At 39.9% G+C, this 25,158-nt stretch overlaps 1 protein-coding gene across 1 annotated transcript; it reads left to right on the top strand.

Moving 5' to 3' along the window:
- The first annotated feature begins 18,007 nt into the window (after positions 1–18,007).
- TMSB15A (thymosin beta 15A) lies at positions 18,008–21,098 on the top strand. The gene is made up of 3 exons (XM_003819601.4): positions 18,008–18,117; positions 19,600–19,716; positions 20,656–21,098. Exons 2-3 carry the CDS (start codon positions 19,617–19,619, stop codon positions 20,691–20,693), a joined length of 138 nt encoding a protein of 45 aa, XP_003819649.1. The 5' UTR covers positions 18,008–18,117; positions 19,600–19,616; the 3' UTR covers positions 20,694–21,098.
- The last annotated feature ends 4,060 nt before the right edge of the window (positions 21,099–25,158 follow it).

The raw sequence follows: 25,158 nt of genomic DNA, 5'->3' as shown, positions 1-25,158 counted from the left end.
AGTTTACACACCACAGTTACAGTGTTATAATATTCTGTGTGCTTACTATTACCAGTGAGTTTTGTACCTTCAGATGATTTCCTCTTGCTCATTAACATCCTTTTCTTTCAGATTGAAGAATGCCCTCAGAATTTCTTGTAGGACAGGTTTGGTGTTGAGGAATTCCCTCGGCTTTTGTTTGTCTTGGAAGGTCTTTATTTCTCCTTCATGTTTGTAGGCTATTTTTGCCAGACGTACTATTCTAGGGTAAAAGTTATTTTCCTTCAGCACTTTAAATATGTCATGCCACTCTCTCATGGCATTTAAGGTTTCCACTGAAAAGTCTGCTGCCAGACATATTGGAGCTCCATTGTATGTTATTTATTTTTATTATTATTATTTTTCCTCTTGCTGCCTTTATGATCCTTTCTGTATCCTTGATTTTGGGGAGTTTGATTATTAAATGCCTTGAGATAGTCTTCTTACGGTTAAATCTGCTTGGCATTCTTGAATGTTGATATCTTTCTGTAGATTTGGGAAGTTCTCCGTTGTTATCCCTTTGAAGAAACATTCTACCCCATCTATTTCTCTGCCTCTTCTTTAAGGCCAGTAACTCTTGGAATTGCCCTTTTGAAGCTATTTTCTAGATCTTTTAGGCACAACTCATTGTAATTCATTCTTGTTCCTTTTGTCTCCTCTGACTGTGTATTTTCAAATAGCCTGTCTTCAAGCTGACTAATTCTTTCTTCTGCTTGTTCCATTCTACGATTAAAAGACATTCTTCAATATGCCAATTGAATTTTTCAATTCTAGAATTTCTGCTTGATTCTTTTTAACTATTTCAGTCTCTTTGTTGAATTTGCCTGACAGAATTTTGAATTCTTTCTCTGTGTTATCTTGAGTTTTTTTTTGTTTCCTCAAAACAGGTATTTTAGATTCTCTGAGAAGTCATATATCTCTCATTCTCCAGGATTAGTTCCTGGTGCCTTATTTAGTTCATTTAGTGAGGCTATATTTCCCTAGATGATTTTGATGTGTGTAGATGTTCATCTGTGTCCGGGTATTGGAGAGTTAGGTATTTATTGTATTCTTCACAATCTGGGCTTATTCATGCCCATCCTTCTTGGGAAGGCTTTCCAGGTATTCAAAGAGACTTGGGCCTAGAGCCAGATAATACTATGTTTATTTCAGACTCATAGAGGTACCGTGTTGGTAGACTTGGGTAAGATTTGGAAAAATTCTCTGTATTACACCAGGCAGAAACTCTTGTTCTTTTTCCTTACTTTATCCCAAACCGAGTCTCCCTCTCTGTGCTGAGCTACCTAGACCTGGGACTGTGGTGATGCAAGTGCCACTGTGGCCACCACCACTGGGATTGTGCTGGGTCAGATCTGAATCCAGCACAGCACTGAGGTCTTTCCTAAGGCCCTTCCTTTTAGGGTGGCAACTTCCCCCATGCCCCGGGTGTTTCCAGAGATGCTGTCTGGGATCCAGGGATAGGAGTCAAAAACCTTAGCAGTTGACATGATGTTCTATTTTACTGTGGCTAAGCTGGCACTCACACCACAATACCAAATCCTCCTTGCTCTTCCCTCCCCTTTCCACAGTCAGTAGAGCCTCTCCCTGTGGCCACCGCCACCACTGATCCACAGGGGTTCTGCCAGGCTACTAGTGATGTTCACATAAAGCCCAAGGTCTCTTCTGTCAGCATATAATAAATGCTGCCAGGACTGGGCTCACCCTTCAGAGCACTGGGCTCCCCTCTGGCCCAGGGCAAGTTCAGAAATGCTGTTTAAAAGCCTAGGCCTGGACTTGGTGACCCCAAGAACTTCCTTGTTCTACCCTAATGTGGCCAAGCTGGTACCTAAGGTGCAAGACAAAGTTCCCTTTACTTTCCCCTCTCTTTTTCTCAAACAGAAGGGGTCTTTCACCATAGCCACCACAGCTGGGAATGTTCTGGGTCATCCCTGAAGCCAGCACGTCTCAGAGCCCAAGGCCCACAGTGTACTCTGTGGGTATCACTGCTGGTTATTAACGGCCCAAGGGCTCCTTAGTGAGGAAGTGATGCATCCTGCCAGGGCTGGGTCCTTCCCTTCAAAGCAGTGGGTTCCCATTTTGCCAGTGTGTGCCTAGAATTGTCGTCCAGGAGCCAGGGCCTGGAATGGGGGTCTCAACTCTACACGGTGCCCTATACTACTGTGGCTGAAGTGATATTCAAGATGCAAGACAAAGTCCTCTTTACTCTTCCCTCTCCTCTCCTTAAGCAGAAGAAAGGACTCACTTTCATTGCTGCAAGCTGTACTACCTGGGGTTGGGGGAGGGATGGTGCAAGCACTCCCTTAAGCCATACCAGCTGGTGTCTCCCTAGGTCACATGCCACCCTAGTTCACTAGCTATAAGCCCAGCCTAGCACTGGGAATTTCCTAAGGATTGCAGTCCTTTTGTCCTAGATTGCATTTCAAGTTTACCTAGGAACCCAGAGCTCTTCAGCTTGCAGTGGTGAGGTTTGCCAAGAAACTCAAGTTCTAGCTGCTGGGACAGGCAATTATCCTCTGGCTAGGTCTAGTCCAAATGCTTATTCTGTGTGCTGGCTTAGACCAGCATGGCTTTATTCTGCTCTATGACAGGGCAGCACTGAGTTCAATTTACAGTCCCCCAGTTGCTGCACTCTTCCTACCCAAAGTGCACAGATTCCCTCTTGGCACTGCACACCTGCTGCCCGGTATGAGGGAGGCAACAAACCATCTCTGCTGCCCTCTTCAATGCCTCTTTTATCGATATGAAGTTAAAACCAGGTACTGTAATTGCTTACCTGATTTTTGGTTCTTGCGACTATGCTTTTCTGGGTGTAGATAGTCGTTAAAGTTGGTGTTCCAGTGTGGGGACAAATGGTGTAGGCTTCTATTCTGCCATGTTGCTCTGCCCACCTCATTTTCAATCTATGCTTGTCCTAGACAAAGCATGTCTCTTGCTGATCACACATGAATAGTTGAATTTATATCGACCCTAGTTTTACTCTTTTTATACTTGCCCTTCTTCTTTGTTTCTTTTTTGGTCTTACACTCTTTTCCTGCATTCTTTGCTTTTATGTAAGCATTTTATATAAATTCTTTTTCTCTCCTCTCTTTACATATCAATAATACTTATTTTTTTTTAAATTTTTAAGTGGTAATCCTAGAGTTTGTAATATACATTCACAGCTAATCCAAGTCCACTTTCAAAAAACAGTATACTGCTTCATGGATAGTGCAAGTAGCTTATAACAGAGTATTCCCAATTCCTCACTCCCATTCCTTATAACATTGATGTCACTCATTTCACTTACCCATAAATTGTAATCACTGAATACATTGTTGCCATTTAAATCAAATAAGAAAATTAAAATATTTTATTTTACCTTTATTCATTCTCTAATGTTCTTTTATTCATGCAGATCAATCTTCTGAACAATATAGTTTTCCTTTTATTAAGAAGTTCTTTTAACATTTCTTGCAAGGCAGGTCTACTGGCAACAAATTCCCTCATGCTTTTTTTTTCCTTTGGCTTATCTGAGAAAGTCTTTCTCCTTCATTTTGGAAGCTTAATAGCCTTGACTTGAATACAGAATTCTAGGTTGGTGAGGGTTTTCTTTCAACTTAAGTATTCCACTCCACTCCCTTCTGGTTTGCATGGTTCCTGAAGAGAAGTCCTATGTAATTAGTATCCTTGATTTTCTATAGATTTTTCCCCCTCTGGTTACATTCAAGATTTTCTCTGTCTTTAATTTTCTGCAACTTGAGTATAATATACCTAGGTGTGAATATTTTAAAAAGTATTTATTCTGCTTGGTAATCTCTGAGCTTCTTAAATCCATGGTTTGGTTTTTGTAGCTAATTTTGAAAAACTCTCAGACATTATCCTTTCAAATATTTCTTATTTTCCTTTATTATTTCTTTTCCTTCTGGTACACCCATTATGTGTATGTTAAACTTTTTGTAATTGTCCCACAGATCTTGTGTTCTTTCTTCTGTTTATTTTCTTAATTTTTTTCATTTTTGTTTCAGAAATTTCTATTGACCTATCTTCAGTCTCACTGATTCTTTCCTTATCTGTGTCCATTCTACTGATGAGCCAATCAAAGACATTCTTTATTTCTGTTATGGTGTTTTTCATTTCTAGCATTAAAAAATTATTTCTTAGAGTTTTCATCTCTATACTTACATTACTCTTCTGATCTTCCATGCTGTCCACTTTTTCCATTAGAACCATTAGCATATTAACCATAATTATTTTAAATGCCCAGTCTGATAATTCCAAAATCTCTGCCATATCTAAGTCTTGTTTCAATGTTTGCTCTCTCTCTTCAAACTGCGTCTTTTGTCTTTTGGTATGCCTTGTAATTGTTGTTGAAAGTCAGACATGGGTAAAAAGAACTCAGGTAAATAGGCCTTTAGTATGAGCTTTTCTGTTTATCTGGCTAGGAGTTGGGCTATGTTTACTCTTTGCTGTAGTGATAGGTGTTATATGCTAAAATTTCCTTTTGTGTCCCTATTTTTATATCTTCTATTGTCTTTGAGTTTCCCTAAATACTTTTCCTTAAATAAGGTCTGAGATACATAGTTCTTTCTATTGTTTCCCTGTTATAACACAGGAGCCCTACTGATGTGGCTCCTGTGTTAAAAGGCTGTGATCTTCAAACATGTTTATTAGTCTCCTCTCTTCACCTATTAGTGAGATAGAAATTCTAAATGGGACCTCAGTGGAGTTTTTTTCTTGGTACCCTACATTAAAGGCTAAAAGAGACTGTAGTGAGGTATTTCCCTTTCCCCAGGTAGGTTAGGCTCTGGTAATATTCAAGACAAGCTCTGGTAAAATAGTTTCCCACAAGGGAAGGCTTTTATTAAGAAAAAGAGAATGTACTAGGCATATTTCAACATGGTTACTCTTCCTTTCTTCTTGCTGAAAGCATTAGGGAATGTTTGTCTGATCTGCCATCTGAGATCCTGGTAAGGCTCCTGAAAGGAAAACTCGTTAACATGTGGGGGCTCCCCTATGACTGGGCCTCCTGGTTGCTCTTAAGCTTGTCCACACTGAGCTTCCAGCAACCTATCAATTGTAGTCAAAGTTTTCCTACCTAGGCACTCAATCCAATGACTCACTTTTATTTCTTGGTTTCTACTCTGATAAGCATTGATTCTCTGTGTTCACCTGTCTTTCCAATTTTGCAGGTAGTGGTTTGCACTGTGACCTCAATTCTCTGATGGCTCTAGGAAGAGTTGTTGATTTTCAGCTTGTTCTGCTTTTGTCGTATTGTGAGGTTGGGAAGAATAGCTCCTTATATGTTGAACAGAAAATTGAAAGTCTTGACTGATTTTTGACAAAGGGGCTAAGAACATTCAGTGGGGGAAAAACAGTCTTTTTAACGGATGGTGTTGAAGCATCTTGATAGCCACATACGAAAGAATGAAGTTGGACCCTTACCTAATACATATGCAAAAATGAACTCAAAATGTATCAAAGACCCAAATATAAGAGCTAAAACTATATAACTCTAGAAGAAAACATAGGGACAGACCTTTGTGATCCTGAATTTAGCCATGGAGTCTTATATATGACATGAAAAGTCCAAGAAAACAAGGAAAAATGATAAATTGGACTTTGTCTAATTTTAAAACTTTGTGAATCAAAAGACACTATGAAGCAAGTGAAAAGTCAACCCACAAAATCAGAAAAATATTTACAAGCCATATATCTGGTAAGGGATTAAATCTAGAATATACAAATAACTCATAACTCAATAGTAAGAAGACAGCTAATTTAATTAAAAATGGGCAAAGGATCTGAATAGACATTTCTTCAAAGATATACAAATAGCCAATAAGCAAATGAAAACATGTTCAACATCATTAGTACCTTCACTAGTTTTCTCAACATCATTATTAAATGCATAAAAATCATACTGAGATACTACTTTACACAGAAAAGGATGGCTAAGCTCATATAGTCTAATAATAAAAAGTGTTGTTCAAGATGTGAGAAATTGTAACCCTCATAGACCGATAGGGAGAATGAAAAATGGTGCAGTCATTTCCACTTTGGGAAACAGTTTAGTGGTTCCTAAAAAAGTTGAATATAGTTACGAATTGACCCACAAATCCCACTTCCAGGCATGTACTGAAAATAAATAAAAACATTGATGTACAAAAATACTTTTACAGGAATGTTAATAGCTACATTATTTATAATAGTCTAAAGGTGGAAATAAGCCAAATGTCTATTAACATTTTTTGGTGCCTAAACCTGAAATCGAATGGATAAATACAATGTAGTATACACCATTGCAATACATGCATTATTATTTGATCATAATGAGAACTAAAGTACTGAGATATACTAAAACACAGATGAAACTTAGAAAACATTATGCTAAGTATTAATAGTTAGTCATAATAGACCACATGTTATATGATTCCATTTGCATAAAATACCCAGAATAGGCAAATCTATAAATATGGAAAGCATCTAAGTGGTCACCCAGGGATGAAGGGTTGGAACACTGAAGAACTATAGCTAGAGTCTATAGGGTTTCTCTTTGGGGTGATAAAATTATTTTAAAATCAATTGTGGTGATGGGTACACAAGTTTGTGAATATACCAAAAAACTGAATTGTATACTTTAAATGTTTGAATTGTATGGTATGTGAATTATATCTCAATAAATCTCTTACAAAAACAGATACAAGAAACAGTTAAAATTAGAAGTCTAGAGTCTATTGATACAAACTTTTTAGAAAACTAATAGGCCACATCTACTAAAACTGAACATATGTGTACCCTATACCTAGCAATTCTTCAGTATATATTCAAGAAAAATGCTCATGTGCGTGAAAATATATGCATAATTATGCTCATAACAGTATTATTTATAATAGTTCAAAACCAGAAGCAACCCAAACAGCCATCAACAGTAGATTGAATACATTGTGGTATATTCATGCACTAAGATGTGGTACAGAAAGGAGAACAGACATGCTGCAAATACATGTGACAATATGGATGAATCTCACAAGCTCAATGGTGATCAAAAGAAGCCAAAGAGGAGTATATACTGAATGATTCCATTTATTTAAAGCATGAAAAAAGCAAAACTAATACTCAGAAGAGTGGTTATCATTCTTGGGCATAGTGACTGGCAGGCAGCAAAAAAGAGGCTTCTGGGGGCTGATCATGTTCTGTGTCTTGATCTGGGGGCTGGTTATATGAGTGTCCTCGCTTTGTGAACATTCAAGATACACATTTAAGTATATCTACTTTTCCATATGTGTATTTTACTTAAGTAAAATGTTTTGAAAACCTGCTTAGTAGGATACATTTTTTATATATGGCTTTCATCAACTGAGGTGCATGCAGATCAGAAATCAAATTTTTTTTCTACAAACAAGTTTATTCCAGTTATACTTGTTATAAACCAACAAAATGTACATGCAGTACATAAACAAATAAAGACCAGCAACGGATTTGGAGAATTTTTTTTGCAAAACGTATTACATGCAAATAATTAGAATATGGAATGCATAAGAAGCCCATAAGAAGCAATACTATAAAGACAAGAAACTTAAAAAGAAGTGGGGCAAAATATATTGAAAGGCTATTAAGAGAAGAGGAAATATGTAGAGCCACAAAATCTATAGATGTTCACTCTCATGACATAATCTGGGAAATGCAGATTCAAACTGTAGGGAGGGCCGGGTGTGGTGGCTCTCGTCTGTAATCCCAGCACTTTGGGAGGCCGAGGTGGGCAGATCACTTGAGGTCAGGAGTTCGAGATCAGCCTGACCAACATGATGAAACCCCGTCTCTACTAAAAATACAAAAATTAGCCAGGCTTGGTGGCACGCGCCTGTAGTCCCAGCTACTGGGGAGGCTGAGGCAGGAGAATTGCTTGAGCCCAGGAGGTTGCAGTGAGCAGAGAGTGCGCAAGTGCACTCCAGCCTGGGTGACAGAGTGAGACTCCGTCTCAAAAGACAAACAAAGAAACAAAAAATACTAAAGTGATGCTAATTTTTACCTATTAGATTGGCAAAAAGAAGTCTGGAAAAACTGGATATTGGCAAGAATGCAGGAAAAGACGAACTACTCACCACAGCTAATATGAGTATAAATTAGTGCAATTACTGTGAAAAGCTATTTGGCAATTCATGTCTAGATAGACTGAAGATGCACATATTCTGTAATCTAGAAATGTCCCTTCTATGAGGCATGTTTATAGACTAATAGGAAGGAATTGTGAGAATATTAATTATAGCACTGTTTGTAACACAAAAAAATAGAAGCAGTGAAAATGTTCACAAGAATGAGAATATATAAGTAAACTATGGTGTATTCATATAATGGAATATTATATAGAAATTAAAATAAATGTACTTCTATGTGTAACAGTAAAACATGGCTAAATCTAAATCATCATAACATTGGGTGAAAAAAGCAAGTTGTGGAAATTGCACATAGTGTAATATAATTTATAATGCAAAATCACCAGAAAATAATTCATTTAACAAATCTTCACTGTGTGCACAGTCCTTGGTACATGGGATTGGTGAACAAAACAGAGATCTTTGCCCTCATGGATCTTATGTTTTAATAGCGGAACATTTACTGCTGAAATGAAACAGCAAAGTAGGGTGAGGGGATGGAAAAAATAGGGTTGGCAGGTGGCAATATTAAATAGATTCAGGTAGGTCTCATTAAAACAGTGAAATTTGAGCCTTTAAGATATTGAGAGTTTAAACAAGTGGTTATCCTGGAAAAGAACACACCTTCCAGAGGGAGCAGACATCGCTGCACCTATTAAACCATCATCAAGTTTCCCTTCCCTCGACCTCCACTCCCCAACAGACCCCTATGTGTGTTGTTTCCCTCTCTGTGTCCATGTGTTCTCATTGTTCAACTCCCACTTATGAGTGAGAACATGTGGTGTTTGGTTTTCTTTTCCTGTGTTAGTTTGCTGAGGATAATGCCTTCCAGCTTCATCCATGTCTCTGCAAAGTACATTATCTCATTCATTTTTATGGCTACATAATATTCCATGGTATGTATGTACCACATTTTCTTTATCCAGTCTATCATTGATGGGCATTTGGGTTGGTTGCATGTCTTTGCTATTGTAAATAGGGCTGCAATAAACATATGTGTGCATGTGTCTTTATAGTAGAATGATTTATATTCCTTTGGGTATATACCCAGTAATGTGGTTGCTGGGTCAAATAGTATTTCTGGTTCTAAATCCTTCAGGAATTGCCACCACATCTTCCACAATGGTTGAACTAATTTACATTCCCACCAACAGTGTAAAAGCTTTCCTAGTTCCCCACAGCCTCACCAGCATCTCTTGTTTCTTGAGTTTTTAATAATCACCATTCTGCCATTCTGACTGGCATGAGATGGTATCTCATTGTGGTTTTGATTTGCATTTCTCAAATGATCAGTGATGTTGAGCTTTTTTTTTCATATGTTTTTTGGCCGCATATTTTCTTTTGAGAAGTGTCTGTTCCTGTTCTTTGCCCACTTTTAGATGGGGCTGTTTTTTTCTTGTAAGTTTGTTTAAGTTCCTTGAAGAGTCTGGGTATTAGACCTTTGTCAGAAGGGTAGATTGCAAAATTTTTCTCCCATTGTGTAGGTTACCTGTGCCTGTTCACTCTGCTGATAGATTCTTTTGCTGTGCAGAAGCTCTTTAGTTTAATTAGATCCCATTTGTCAACTTTTGCTTTTGTTGCAATTGCTTTTGACATTTTTGTCATGAAATCTTTGCCCATGCTTATGTCCTGAATGGTATTACCTAGGTTTTCTTCTAGGGCTTTTATGGTTTTGGGTTTTACATTTAAGTCTTTAATCCATCTTGAGTTAATTTTTGTATAAGGTGTAAGGAAGGGGGCCAGTTTCAGTTTTCTGAATATGGCTAGCCAGTTTTCCCAGAATCCTTTCCCCATTGCTTGTTTTTGTCAGGTTTGTTGAAGATCAGATGGTTGTAGATGTGTGGTGTTATTTCTGAGTTTTCTACTCTGTTCCATTGGTCTATATGTCTGTTTTGGTACCAGGACCATGCTATTTTGGTTACTGTAGGCTTGTAGTATAGTTTGAAGTCAGGTAGCGTGATGCCTCCAGCTTTGTTCTTTTTGCTTAGGATTGTCTTCGCTATAGGGCTCTTTTTTTGTTCCATATGAAATTAAAACTAGTTTTTTTCTAATTCTGTGAAGAATGTCAATGGTAGTTTGATGGGAACAGCACTGAATTTATAAATTACTTTGGGTAGTGCGGCATTTTCATGATATTAATTCTTCCTATCCCCGAGGATGGACTGTTTTTCCATTTGTTTGTGTCCTCTCTTATTTCCTTGAGCAGTGTTTGGTAGTTCTCCTTGAAGAGGTCCTTCACTTTCCTTGTTAGCTTTATTCCTAGGTATTTTATTCTCTTTGTAGCAATTGTGAATGGGAGTTCATTCATGATTTGGCTCTCTGTTTGTCTATTGTTGGCGTATAGGAATGCTTGTGATTTTTGCACATTGATTTATTGTGATTTTTGCACATTGATTTTGACTTTGCTGAAATTGCTTATCAACCTAAGGAGTTTTGGGTCTGAGACAATGGGTTTTCTAAATATAGAATCATGTCATCTGCAAAGAGAGACAATTTGACTTCCTCTCTTCCTATTTGAATACGCTTATTTCTTTATCTTGCCTGGTTGCCCTGGCCAGAACTTCCAATACTATGTTAAATAGGAATGGTGAGAGAGGACATCCTTGTCTTCTGCCACTTTTCAAAGGGAATGCTTTAGCTTTTGACCATTCAGTATGATATTGGCTGTGGGTTTGTCATAAATAGCTCTTATTATTTTGAGATATGTTTTATCGATACCTAGTTTATTCAGAGTTTTCAACATGAAGGGATGTTTAATTTTATCAATGGCCTTTTCTGCATCTATTGAGATAATCCTGTAGTTTTTTTCATTGGTTCTGTTTATGTGATGGATTACATTTATTGATTTGCATATATTGAACCAGCCTTGCATTTCAGGGATGAAGCTGACTTGATTGTGGTGGATAAGCTTTTGATGTGCTGCTGGATTCGGTTTGCCAGTATTTTATTGAGGATTTTTGCATCGATGTTCATCAGGGATATTGGCCTGAAGTTTTCTTTCTTTGTTGTGTCTCTGCCAGGTTTTGGTATCACAATGATGCTGGCTTCATAAAATGAGTCAGGGAGGAGGCCCTCCTTTTCAATTGTTGGGAATAGTTTCAGAAGGAATGGTACCAGCTCCTCTTTGTACCTCTTGTAGAATTCTGCTGTGAATCTGTCTGGTCCTGGGGTTTTTTTTTGGTTGGTAGGTTACTAATTACTGCCTCAACTACAGAACTTTTTATTGAACTATTCAGAGATTCAAATTCTTCCTGGTTTAGTCTTGGGAGAGTGTATGTCTCCAGGAATTTATCCATTTCTTCTAGATTTTCTAGTTTATTTGCATAGAGGTGTTTATAGTATTCTCTGATGGTAGTTCGTACTTCTCTTATCATAGTAGTGATATCCCCTTTATCATTCTTTTATTGTGTCTATTTGATTCTTCTCTCTTTTCTTCTTTATTTTTCTAGCTAGTGGTCTGTGTTGTTGTTTTTTTTCCCAAAAAACCAGCTCCTGGAATCATTGATTTTTTGAAGGGTTTTTTGTGTCTCTATCTCCTTCAGTTCTGCTCTGATCTTAGTTATTTCTTGTCTTCTGCTAGCTCTGGGATTTGTTTGCTCTTGCTTCTCCAGCTCTTTGAGTTGTGATGTTAGGATATCAATTTGAGATCTTTCTAGCTTTCCGACATGGACAGTTAGTGCTATAAATTTCCCTCTTAACAGCTGTGTCCCAGAGATTCTGGTACATTGTCTCTTTGTTCAAGTTGGTTTCAAAGAGCTTCTTGATTTCTGCCTTAATTTCATTATTTACCCGGAGTCATTCAGGAGCAGGTTGTTCAACTTCCACATAGTTGTGTGGTTTTGAGTGAGTTTCTTAATCCTGAGTTCCAATTTGATTTCACTCTGATCTGAGAGACTGTTTTTTATGATTTCAGTTCTTTTGCATTTGCTGAGGAGTGTTTTACTTCCGATTATCTGGTCGATTTTTGAATAAGTGCCATGCAGCACTGAGAAGAATGTATATTCTGTTGATCTGAGATGGAGAGTTCTGTAGATGTCTATTAGGTCCACTTGATCCAGAGCTGAGTTCAAGTCCTGAATATCCTTGTTAATTTTCTGTCTCGTTGATATGTCTAATATTGACAGTGGAGTGTTAATGTCTCCCACTATTATTGTGTGGGAGTATAAGTCTCTTTGTAGGTCTCTAAGAACTTGTTTTATGAATCTAGGATTGTAACCCCTGCTTTTTTTGCTTTCCATTTGCTTGGTAAATTTTCCTCCATCCATTTATTTTGAACCTATGTGTGTCTTTGCACGTGAGATGTGTTTCCTGAATACAACACACCAATGCTTCTTGACCTTTTACCAATTTGCCAGTCTGTGTCTTTTAATTGGGGCATTTAGCCCATTTACATTTAAAGTTAATATTGTTATTTGTGAATTTGATCCTGTCATCATGATGCTATCTGGTTATTTTGCACACCAGTTGATGCAGTTTCTTCATAGTGTCATTGGTCTTTAGGAATAGTAAGGAGGCCATGGATGGGGCAAAGTGAGTGAGGAAGAGAGTAGATAGATGGGTCAGAGAAATGATGGTGAGCCAGAAAATGTGTTTTTTTTTTAAGGAACGTTGACTCTAACTCTGAGGAGAATAAGGTGCCTTTGCAGGATTTGAGTAGAGGAGCACCATGATTTGACTTATATTTTTAAAATAATCACTTTAGGTTCTATGTTGAGAATACAAAAACTAGGGAGCAAGAGCTGAAGTAGAGAGATCTGCCAAAAACTACTCCAGTTATCCAGATGAGATATGATGGTGGATTAGACTTTATGCATACAAATGGAGATGATAAATGGTTAGATTTTTGATGCATTTTGAGTGCAGCCAAAATAATTTCCTGATGGATTGGATGTGTAGTGTAAAAGAAAGGGAGGAATTGAGGATGATATCAAGATTTTTGACATGACCATATGGATGATGGAGTTGCCATCAATTGAGATGGGGAAGGCTGTAGGAGGAGTGGGTTTTGGAGAAAAGATTAGTAGTTTAGTGTGTGACATTTTGCATTTGAGATGTCTATAAGACATCTGAGTGGAGGTGCTGAGTAGGCAGTTGTATATATCAGACTGGAGTTTAGGATGCAGATCTGGCCTGCCAACATGAATATAGAAATTGTTAACATAAAAATGTTTTCTATAGCTATTGGACTGGGAGATATCACCAGGGAAGTGTAGATAGAAATGAGTAGAAGAACAGGGACTGAGTCCTGGGTCACTCCCATTTAAACAGGTCTGGGAGAAGAGGAAGAGCTAGTGAGGATGGATAAAATAGGAGAGTGCAGTGTCCTGGAAGCCATGCAATGTAAGTGAAGTGAGAAGAACTCACTCATCAACTATGCCAAATGCTGCTGATAGTTCAAAATGAGGGATTAAGAATTGACCATTGTATTGAGCCATGTGAAAGCCATTCATGACCTTGACAAAAGTAATTTCAGTTGAGTGGAAGAGGTGAATACCTGATTGGAATATGTTCAAGAGAGACCAGGAGAAGAAAAATTGGAAATAGGCAACTGTTGAAAGAGGATGACAGAGTAGTCACACTGGATATCCGAGGAAATAACTTTCTTGACATACAGAATAGATATTGTAAGGGCCCTAACACAATAGTGAGCATGGCTTGTCTGAGGAATAAGAGGGAGGCCACATCTGGAACAGAGGGAATGAGAAATAGAATAGACAGAGAAAATGGAGGATAAGGAAGGATGATTTTTGGGGATCCTTCTTGATGCTAGATTGATGTAGATAGAAAGCCTAGGGGATTGTGGTCTTAGGTCAGGAGTCCTGGTTCAAATAATGCCTTACACTGAACATGAAAACATATATCATATGTAACTGTAAAAGACTTCCATCAAAGGGGAACAAAGAAATGGGGTAATGGTAGGTAGGAGGATTGAAGTCAAGAATATGTACACATAAAAAGAATGTGTGTATATATATAAACATATACACATATATAATAATGTGTGTATAGACAGATAGGTAGATAGATAGGAAATAAGAGTACAATTGTATCCTGAGAGAAACGATACAGTAGAGAGTACAATATTGATGATGCTAGACATAATGGAGAGAAAGATGGTAGCAACGTCACTGAATTGGTTTGAGAGAAAGAGATCTAGTGGGAAAGGAGGGGAACTTTTAGACAGGAGTCTGGAAATTTCATGTTTGATATCAACAGGAAAGTCATATATATGTAGGCAGGTGCAGGTAGGTGAAGTGATGTGGTGGTAGGGTTCCGTGATGGTTAATATTAAGTGTCAACTTGATTGGATTGAAGGATGCAAAATATTGTTTCTGGGTGTGTCTGTGAGGGTGTTGCCAGAGGCGATTAACATTTGAGTCAGTGGACTCGAAGAGGCAGACCCACTCTCAATCTGGGTGGGCACCATCCAACTGGCTGCCAGCGTGGCTAGAAAAAGCAGGCAGAAAGTGGAATGAGCAGACTTGCTGAGTCTTCTGGCCTTCATCTTTCTCCCTTGCTAGATGCTTCCTGCCCTCTAACATTAGACTCCAAGTTCTTTGGCTTTTGGACTCTTGGACTTATACTAGCGGTTTGCCAGGGACTCTCCAGCCTTTGGCCACAGACTAAAGGCTGAACTGTTGGCTTCCCTACTTTTGAGGTTTTGGGACTCAGACTGGGTCACTACTGGTTTCCTTGCTCCTCAGCTTGCAGATGGCCTATTGTGGGACTTCACTTTGTGATCATGTGGGTCAATTCTCTTTGATAAACTCCCTTTCATATACATATATCCTATTAGTTCTGTCCCTCTAGAGAACCCTGACTAATATAGGGTCTGTGGAAGTGTTCTTCTGAGGGCTACACTTTTCTAGTATAAATAGAAAGCAAGAGAAGAGTTGGGATGGAGAGGTGGTATAGAGAGTTTGATGGGAGAGAAGCTATGAAATAGTAAGTTAAAATAGTCAGAAAGTTAAGAGCCAGAAGGTCTAAAGAATGAGTGCCTATTAATATTAAGAGTCTGATTTAAGTTAACAGTCATGAATTTAAATTGAAATGAGTCGTGTAGTTATGTATTTTCCTTTGGCCAGATTTCTCTTTGTAGGCTCAGGCTTGTTGAAGTGTAGTTGAATTTAGCCAGGGTTGTTATTTTTCCTATGAAGCAATACAAACTGAAAAGGCAGGACAGTGGAGGGTATATGTAGATAAGTGATTGTAAAGACTGAACATGACATTTGAGCTAGGGAAGGAGGGGAGAGAATACAATAAAGGGAAGAAGAGATAGTGAAAATCTGATAAGATCAATGCATTGGAGATTCTGGGGAGACCAAAAGAAAGGTGCAAAATGAGTTAGCTGAAAAGAGAGGAGGTTATGGTCAGAAAGAGGGATGTTTAAAATTGAGATTATGGAGGGTTTCCCATAATTGTAGTGACAAGGGCTAGACTATGGCTGTGTGAGTAACTGAGGTGGAGTTGAGGACGATGTTATGGGGGAGAAATGTTCAAGGAACTGAAAACGCCAGTTTGTCAGAATTATCATTCTTGAACTTACCAAGAATTAAAGCAGGACAACTACCTTTGAGAATGACTGTGTTGTAGGAGCTAAAATTTTTGAAAAATAAGTGGGGAATAGTTGAATTTTTATTTTTTATTTTTTTTTTTTGAGACAGAGTCTCACTCTGTCACCCAGGCTGGAGTGCAGTGGTGCTATCTCCGCTCACTGCAAGCTCCGCCTCCCGGGTTCACGCCATTCTCCTGCCTTAGCCTCCCGAGTAGCTGGGACTACAGGCTCCCACCACCATGCCCAGCTAATTTTTTTTTGTATTTTTAGTACAGACGGGGTTTCACCGTGTTAGCCAGGATGGTCTCGATCTCCTGACCTTGTGATCCACCCCCCTCGGCCTCCCACAGTGCTGGGATTACAGGCGTGAGCCACCGCGCCCGGCCGGGAATAGTTGAAATTTGTTATATGTCAACAACAAAGGCTAGTCAATGACATAAGTTGTCAAAAGCTGGAAGTTTTTAGGGGGGTGGGAGGGGAATTGCTATCTAAAGACAGCAATGAGAAGCAGCAAAGTCCCTTACATAAGCTTTAGGATCTGTGGTACAGTGGTGGTAGGAGTGAAAAATCATCTGCTCCTCATGAGTGGGCTTCAGGGGATCTGGAATCCTCATGGAAGGGGAAATTCAGAGAAGAGGCTTAAAATATGGAGGAATTACCGAGGGTGTATTGTGTTTTATTAGTAGAGGAGCGGTGAGAAAAGTGAACTAAAGAGGGGATGTGGACACAACCTTATGGCAGTTAGAATATAGGAGTTGAAGGGTGTCTTGGGGTGACTCGCACAAATGGAGATAAATGTCATCATTAGATAAGTTCTAATGATTCAAGGCAGACCAGGGTGGCAGGATTTTGAGGTTTGGGCTATGGAGGGGTGGTTGTCTGGAGCTTCCTGTCAACCCCAAGTGAAGTAAGGGGTGTGGTCTTAGCCTTGGATCACTTGTTCAAACAATGCTTCATTTTGCTCCTGGAAACAGAAATCACATTAATTTGTAATGACAGAAAAATAGGCTGAAAGCTACACATCACATTCAGGATAGGACTACCCCTGGGGAAGTGGGAGGGGGAATGGAAATGAAGTGAAGGTCAAGGAAACGTCAATTTTTTCTGTAACGCTTTTAGTCCTTAAAAGAAAGACAAAGTAAGTATACCTAAATGTTAACAACATTGAAATCTGTGTAGTGAAAACACTGGTGTTTATTATATTTAATGCCAGGAACACTGTAGGTACTCAATGAATATTACTTGTTCAATGAGCATATCTTTCTGTTTTAAAAGTTTCTCCAACAAACATACACAATTCTCAAATTAACACAACGTGCTACAAAAGCAAAGAAAAGGGAATGAAGTAAGCTGGGGAAGCCTTGAGAAATCCTTGTGGAAAGAGTGACTTTCGATCTATATAGATCTATACCACCACACATGGGGTGCAAGCTAAAGACATAGTTCTACCTCCATCTTACCTTAATGCTCTAAGGTTCTGGGTGAGTATCCAGAAAATGATCTTGAACGTTTAGTCCTTTCAAGTAAATACCGGATCCTCAATTTTCTCTTCCAACAGACACTGGGTGGTGCTATTGTCCAAAACTTCCCCCCATCACGTATTTATTACTTCAATCTATAGACATCTCCACAACCAATGTGTCTTGTGGGCCAATGTGCTAGGGATTAGGGATATAAAGGTGAATAGCCTCAGTTGTTCTGTGATTATTATAAACTGCTATCGTGTTCAGTGGCCGAGAAAGCTGCAAATGTGACTTTTACATTTCATAGGAGAGCACTACTGTCACAGAAATGTCCAGTTGTAGGGGTGAATGGCCCTGAACCACCCACCCTCACTATGAGCACCCCTACTCCACGACCTGGCCAAGGATTAGAGCAGACAACGCCGAGCCCCACTTCCAACCTACTGTTAGGTTATCACAGCATCCTTGGGCCCCAATGGCTATAAAAAGCCGAAAGAGCCTAAATACCGGTCATTCAGCTTGGACCTCGGAGTTCCAGATGTTCTAAGCTCACTGGGCGAGATGTGTCTGCTTATTGCAGAGGCCTCTGTTATTGTGAAAGAGTGAGTGTAGTCAGGATGAAGGGTATGTGGACCCTCAGGACTAAAGCAGTGGAAGAGGCCTGGGAGGTGGGGCCTGGGGAGGCGGGGTCGGCTCTGACTTCACCAAGCCCCGATCCTAGAGGAGAGGGTGGACGCGGGCTCTGTACACTCAAGCGGAGGAAGGGAAGGGCGCGGGGGGGGGGGGGGGGGGGCGAGCCCAGAAACCTTTGGCCAATCAGAGAGGACTGGGGCGGGGCCTGCTGGGTGGCTTAGCACTGCAGGGCTCTGCGCGGGAACGCTAACCTGGTCCGGAGCGAGTCTGGGTCTCAGCCCCGCGAACAGCCTTTCACGAGTCTTCAAGCTTTCAGGTGAGGACCTGCGGCCTCGCAGGAGCCAGAGGACCATGGGGAGGGGAAGGCGTCAGGGTTGCGAGGCGGGGGATGCCGCGCCTTCGGGAGCCAGAGGAGCCGAGGTTGGGGCTGGCGCTTCGCGTCTGCACCGCCGCCCGGGCGAGCGAGTCCGCGCCTTTGTCTTCCAGGGGGCAGCCTTCTGCGCTCGATGCCGAGCCCTCCTGGGGGCCGGTCCCTGGAAACAAGGCCCCGGGGTTGGGAGGCGGGGAGCGCGGACCCTTAAAGGGACCTGTCCGCAGTAGCTGCAGGTCGGAGGCTTAGAGGATGAGGAGTTTGGAGGCCGCCCGGAATGGGCCCTCTGGGGCTTGGTCCTCATTCCTTCTCCTCCCGTGGCCGTTAGGCTGGGCGCCAGAAAAAGCTAATAGTTATTTTTAAAAGTATGCAAACTGCTCTTGACAGACTGGCCTACGCACCCGGCCCTGCTATTATTTATTTGTTAGTTCCAGTTTCCCAGCTCTGAGCTTGGCGTCTGATGGCTTGGCAGAGGAGGGTCTTAGGGTAAACTCGACGGAATGGAGGCATGTTCGGCACTTCTGGCTGCTTGGGGGCCTCTCCATTCTACCCCAAGCACTAGACATAGTATCTTACTCCACGAGGGTGGGGCTGGGCTTGCGAATGAGAACTCTGCCCTCCGATTTCTGGGATATCCTATTGTCTCTTCTGGACAAACTCGGGACGCTTACAGGGCACCAGGCATTTCGTCAGGTCCACAGCCATGCACCTCTAAGCCTCATCTCCTTACCTCTCTCTTTGCAGAGAAAACATGGTGAAACAAGACTTACTTTTATTTGGTTTATCCCATTCTGCTGAAGTCCTGGGTTTGATCCTAGTTAGCTGTCCCTTCTTACAACGTTTATACACCAATGCCACAAGGAGCTATTATGAGACGTGTATTGTAATGCCTTAATGTACTGTCATCTTTGGGCATTTAAAATAGAAAGAAATTAGTACAACTTATGCCACTCTTTTTTTTTGTGCTGCTCCCCGTCTCCTAAAAAAAAATGCCAAAAACAAAAGTAATTTAATAGAAAGTGAAGATGCTCGAATAGTGCTATCTCCTGTTACAAAATCATTAACTGGTTAAAGCCAGTCTTTATTTTTTATTCTATCCCTGTCTGCTCTTGTGCTTCTATCACCTCCATTTTACCGTTGCTGTGATTTTAAGAGTCAGACATATTGGCTCTGGGTTTCTGGAGAATCTTGGTTTCTGGTGCGTTCTGATCCAACGGCATTTACTGCCTATCAAAATGGGCTAATGATGTGGAGTTAAAATTATTCTAACAAAAATATAACTTTTCTAAGATCTGTTGCTGTTTTTCTGTTGAAAATGAGCGGGTAGAATATACATTGATATGAAATGTGAAAATTTTTGCTTGTGACCCCTTAGTCCGAAGACAGTTCTGCCAGGTAAGTTTTCTTAAAAATGTTTATTCTTTTCAGGCTATCTTCTAGTCAAGATGAGTGATAAGCCAGACTTGTCGGAAGTGGAGAAGTTTGACAGGTCAAAACTGAAGAAAACTAATACTGAAGAAAAAAATACTCTTCCCTCAAAGGAAAGTAAGTCATGGGGGGTTCTAGTGGAAACACACAGTAGAGAAAGTTAATAGGTTCAGTAAATAAACCTATCTTCTAGTAAATTTTTGCCACAAAGTAAGCAATAATTAGAGTACCATGGTGTTTAATGTAACAGTTAAAAACATCAAGTAGTCATCTTCCTACTTGGGTTATATAAGTAGTTCTCACATAAGTCTTAATAGGAATGGGGGGGAAAACTAGTTTCTTGTTGGAAAATTACTAAAAACCACCTTAAAAATCAATCTTGGAATATTGGATTTAGCACTAGAAAAATCTTAGTTTTGTTCACTTTATGCTTATTAGACATTTTTCTGCATCCATCAGTTTGGGTCAGTGGTCTTATACCTAAAGATCCATGCAAACTTTGCAGTTTTGGCCTTCTCTACCTGATGATGAGATAAAGACATTGAACAAGTTTAGATCTTGGGTGCACGTAGGGCTCGCAGACTCAAGGGATAAGTGATCAGTTTTGCCCTCCAGAAATACAGCCTTCTGGAGAAACTCCAAGTGTTTTTGCAAAAGTTGAGGGGCACTTTTTGTCTTGTTAGCTTTGAGAGTTCCAAAGTTAGTCAAAATTGTCTGAAAAGGTATAACTTCCTAGTTGTATATGGATAGATAAATCCGAAGAAATTGCTTCGTATCTCAGTCTTGAATCATCTAAGAAAAAATGGCAACAGCATGTCTCTATCTCTTAAATGGGAGAAAATCCTCCACAGTTATAGATTGTAGTGAATATTCAGGTAGTTAACACACACACATACATGCACACACCCTAATGTGAGGATTTGTGGTTAATGCCTTGGCATTCTAAATTTAAGGCATGTATGCAGACTTCGATGACTTAGCAAGGAGCTCTTTTGAAAGAAACTGAACTTAATCTTAGGTACATATGGTTAATGATTTTTGTGTTTGTCTTCCCAGCTATCCAGCAAGAGAAAGAGTGTGTTCAAACATCATAAAATGGGGATCGCCTCCCAACAGCAGATTTCAACATTACCTGAGAGTCTTGATTTTAGGCTTGTTTTTTGTAAACCCATGTGTTTGTAGAGATTTTAGGCGTCTTCTGATATCTTCTCACCTATGTTCCCTGGCTAAGAAGTCAGAGGTAGCCAATGTTTCCTTAAATTCATTTTTAAACTTACCATTGGTGCATATGTTCCAGATGGCAGATGCTGTCAATAATCTCACCATTGATGACCTTTGTGTATGTAGTTCTTGCATCCTATACTGGATAAGCCTGTTTTAACCTGCTATGATGGGTGCTTCCATTGCTTCATAATCTTCATGAAGTTGCATGCTTTTGCAGCTTTTCACAGTTTATTTGCATTTCTAATGTAGTAATAAAGTAACCAATATAATCATTATCTTGAGACTCCTGTGGTTGACTCTTGGTGGTCTTCTATGGAACGAAAAGTACACAAGGATATACTTTTCAGCCAAACAGAATGGTTGAAGGAAAACTGTTTTAGCAGATTATTCACGTGGGAATAATATTTACTTCTCTCCAGTCCTGACTTGGGGATGCTAGGTGCTATTTCTTTAGAGTTGGAATCACAGAGTTAGAAAACCTTGGGAAGGGAGGTCATGTGGACTAACCCCTTATCTCAGAATGAAGAAATGAAAATACAAGGTCTGAAGTGATCTGCTCAAGATGAATATTAAAGCAGAGTGCTCTTGCCTTTTGGAAAGTATTTTTCAACTTAATGGAAGGGGACACCAAGGCTGGGGTTTGATGGGGAAGGGGCCAGAGGCACTTGCTAACATGCACTGTACTAAACACAATATGCCTTCTGTGGAGCATAAACTCGTATCTAATACCTGTTAATGACCTGTAGTAGAGAGCTTCTGGTTTGGTTCTTGTGTAGAACAGAATTTGCTGTCTTATGAACCAAGCATTTTTGGTGTTCACGATGAACATAAGTGCTATGGACTGAATTGTGTACCCCCAAATTTGTATATTGAAGCCCTAACCCCCAGTGTGATTATATCTAGAGGTAGGTTCTCTAGGAAGTAATTCAGATTAAATAAGGTCATAAGGGTCAGGTTCTAATCCAACAGGACTGTAGCCTTAAGAAGAAGAGGAAGAGGGAGAGAGAGAGAGAGCGATCGAGAGAGAGAGATCACTGCCATGTGAGGACATAGTGAGAAGGCGGCTGTCTGCAAGCCGGGAAGAGAGCACTGCAGGACCTTGATCTGGGACTTCTAGCATCCAGAACTGTGAGAAAGTAAATTTCTGTTTAAGCCACACAGTCTATGATATTTTTCTTATGGTAACTTGAGCTGACTAATACAATAAGGAATACATATAAATGCACATTTCCCAATCCATGCCATTAATTCTTTTATCACTTTAAGTTTATTCAAGCCAATTACATATAATCACACTAATTAGAAGTGTTAGCATTTATGTGTACCGTATAACCGTCCAGACTGTGGCTCTATTAATCCAGACTGTGAGCTTTTTCTACAAAAAAAAAATATGCTTTTAGCACCTATTTGCAACCTCAAGTAGTATTCTTACCTCCCTTTTCTAAGGGCTCATATTCTTAAACAGGAAGTGGCAGCCATTTTTTCGCTATAGCTTAAAGTTCCACAAGCAAAACAGTAGGTGGGTCAACTTTGATCAAGTGCTGATGAGGTGACACAATCACAGGGCTTAGTCTAGCCAGAGCATTTGAACCTTGGAAGTAACCATGTCAGTCACCAGTAACTTACCTCCTATCTGAAACAGTTGTCCATCAGTCACTCAACCCTTTGCAATGACATGCTATTTACACTGTGTCCCAAATTGCCTCCCTTTAGCTCCTATCCAACAGTCCTCAGACAGTTTTTTGGATACTTTCACAAGGTAGTTAATCTACCCTCCAGTATTTGAAGTCAGCTTTTGTGTGCCTGCCCTCATACCTCAAAGTCTTCTCCAGGAGACACTTCTCAGATCCTTTGGACCCAAGTCACATGGATGGAGAACCATGCTGGTTGCATGTTAGGTGTGCCCAAGTTTGCCATTATCAGATTTCTTTGGATTCTGATTCTATCATCCAACACATTTGCTCTCCTTTCAGTGTTGCTACTTGCAAATTTGATAAAAATGCTATATATCCATGATAGATCCAGCAGCCTCTGCATTTGTATATTAATCCAACTCAAAGTTAGGCCCATTTCAAAGGGTCTAAAGGAGAGCATGAATATTGTCAGGTAAGCTGGGATTGGACGATAACTCCGAGTGTTCAATTACATCTGGTATCTATCCTTTTCATTAAGGCATTGATTCTACCCTGGATAGTATAAGTGGTAAACTGAGTGGGAGTAGGTGAAAGGTATACGATGAGAGGTGAAATACTTGTGGTTGCTAAGTGAATATTCACACAAATGAGATGGGAAAAACATTTGCTTACCTACTGTAGTTTTTCCCTGTATTTTTAAAATAATGTCAGGCTACTCTTTTAGCTGCAAGGTTCACTTACCTTTCCCAAACAAGGGAGGATTTTTTTTCCCCATAAGCCCACTATAAAAAGAGATTGAGATTTATCACCCTGAATTCATTTATTAATTGCAAAACTGACAGCACTAAGCCTTTGTTGTAGCCTTACATTTTTGTGGGCAGTTACATTTATAGAGAAAGGAAAAAGAGGTAACATTGCCAGAGCCTGGAGTAGATTTAGAGCGTGCTGCGTGATAGAAATGCATTTGCTAAGTGAAGAAATCAGGGCTCAGAGAGGAAAGGAGACATTTTTCAGGTCACACAGGAGAAGTTATTGCTCAATTCATAAACAAGGAAACTTAGAATAATGTATAGGATGTAGCTTAGATTTGTGATGATTACTTGTGAATATATCCAGGAGAACTTCTCAAAGTGTGGTCCCTTAGCCATGAGCATTAGGATCACCCTTGGTAATTAGTGTATATTCCTGGGCCTCATACCCAGAGATTCAGGTTCAGTGAGAGCAAGGGATGTTCTCTTGTCATAATTTTGCAAAATTATGGTGTATATATCATTACTTCTTTCCTTTTATGATTTGTGACTTCATATTTTTTTACAACATCTGTCTTCTGTGTCTTTTTCACGTAGAATGTTTCCTTCCTGAAAATTGGTATTGTTGATATCTTGAGAGGAACAGATGGAGTAATCAGTTGGCAATACTTTTACTTTAGCTTACTTGTTCTCCAAGTATTGGTTCATGGAACAGCAACATTAGCATCACCTGGGCTTGTTAGAAGTACAAATTCTAAGGCTCTATCCTAGAACTAATGAATCAGAAACTGGCCGAGGGGCCCAGCAAACTGTTTCAACATGCTTTCCAGGTGATTCTGATGCACATTCAAGCTTAAGAACCACTGCTTTAGGTAAAAATGAAAATGCTTTCAGGACTGGGCTGTAGTAGCTAGCTAGAACAGACACTTAGGAAAACATAAAGTTTTTTGTTTTTGTTTTTTGAAATTCAGCAGGCATTTGTCAAGAGCCTATTACATCTAAGCATGTGTGCAGAGAATATAGGAGATGAATAAGAGACAATCCTTGCCCTCCAGAGACTTACAATCTCATAGAAGGGATAAAGTAAGAATGCCAATGGCCAAATAAAGTGTGTGAAGTGTCTTAAGTAGATTCAAAAGTGGGAGAGCCACATCTTGGGAGGTGCATATAGCTTTTGCAGGTCTTTGTGCTGTAACACTCTCTTGCCTTCAGGATGCACTGACCTACAATGATCCATGGACAGAGTACTCTTGTTAGAGGTAAGAAACCAAGTAAGATATAATAAACACATTCATTCACGCCTGTAATCCCAGCACTTTGGGAGGCCGAGGCGGGCGGATCACGAGGTCAGGAGATCGAGACCATCCTGGCTAACACGGTGAAACCCCGTCTCTACTAAAAATACAAAAAATTAGCCGGGCGTGGTAGCGGGCGCCTGTAGTCCCAGCTACTCGGGAGGCTGAGGCAGGAGAATGGCGTGAACCCGGGAGGCGGAGCTTGCAGTGAGCCGAGATCGCGCCACTGCACTCCAGCCTGGGCGACAGAGCGAGACTCCGTCTCAAAAAAAAAAAAAAATAAAATAAAAAATAAAAAATAAAATAAAATAAAATAAAATAAACACATTCATATGAGGGAAGATGTGTATTGTACATGCTTCAGCATCACAGGTTTCCATGCAGCTAGGTTTTCGATCTCTAAATTTATTTTCATGAAGGCTGGACCTGAATTTTAAGGGGACAAACAACTGGTAAGCAGAGAATTAGTGGAGGCAGGGATAGCTGTGGGGGAGAATAGAAAGGAGCTGTATTACTATGATTATTGTTGTTATTATTACCACGTGGACAAAGAGAATACAAACATTCTTTACTTTGGTCTCTTTGCTTTACACTGGGGGCCGGAAGAAATGATGTAGTTTTGTCTTCTGAATCAAGCCCTGAGATTTTCCAGCTGCT

The sequence above is a fragment of the Pan paniscus genome, chromosome X (assembly GCF_029289425.2).
Source record: "Pan paniscus chromosome X, NHGRI_mPanPan1-v2.0_pri, whole genome shotgun sequence".
Taxonomy (NCBI): Eukaryota; Metazoa; Chordata; class Mammalia; order Primates; family Hominidae; genus Pan; species Pan paniscus.
The sequence above is the reverse complement of the archived record's forward strand: the minus strand, read 5'-3'. Positions and strand labels throughout refer to the sequence as shown.

What these genes read in the sequence shown, in the direction of transcription:
- TMSB15A (XM_003819601.4), top strand. Translation starts at nt 19,617, where the DNA reads ATGAGTGATAAGCCAGACTTGTCGGAAGTGGAGAAGTTTGACAGGTCA. An exon ending in TACTCTTCCCTCAAAGGAAA is followed by an intron (nt 19,717 to 20,655) that starts GTAAGTCATGGG and finishes TTGTCTTCCCAG; the next exon opens with CTATCCAGCAAGAGAAAGAG.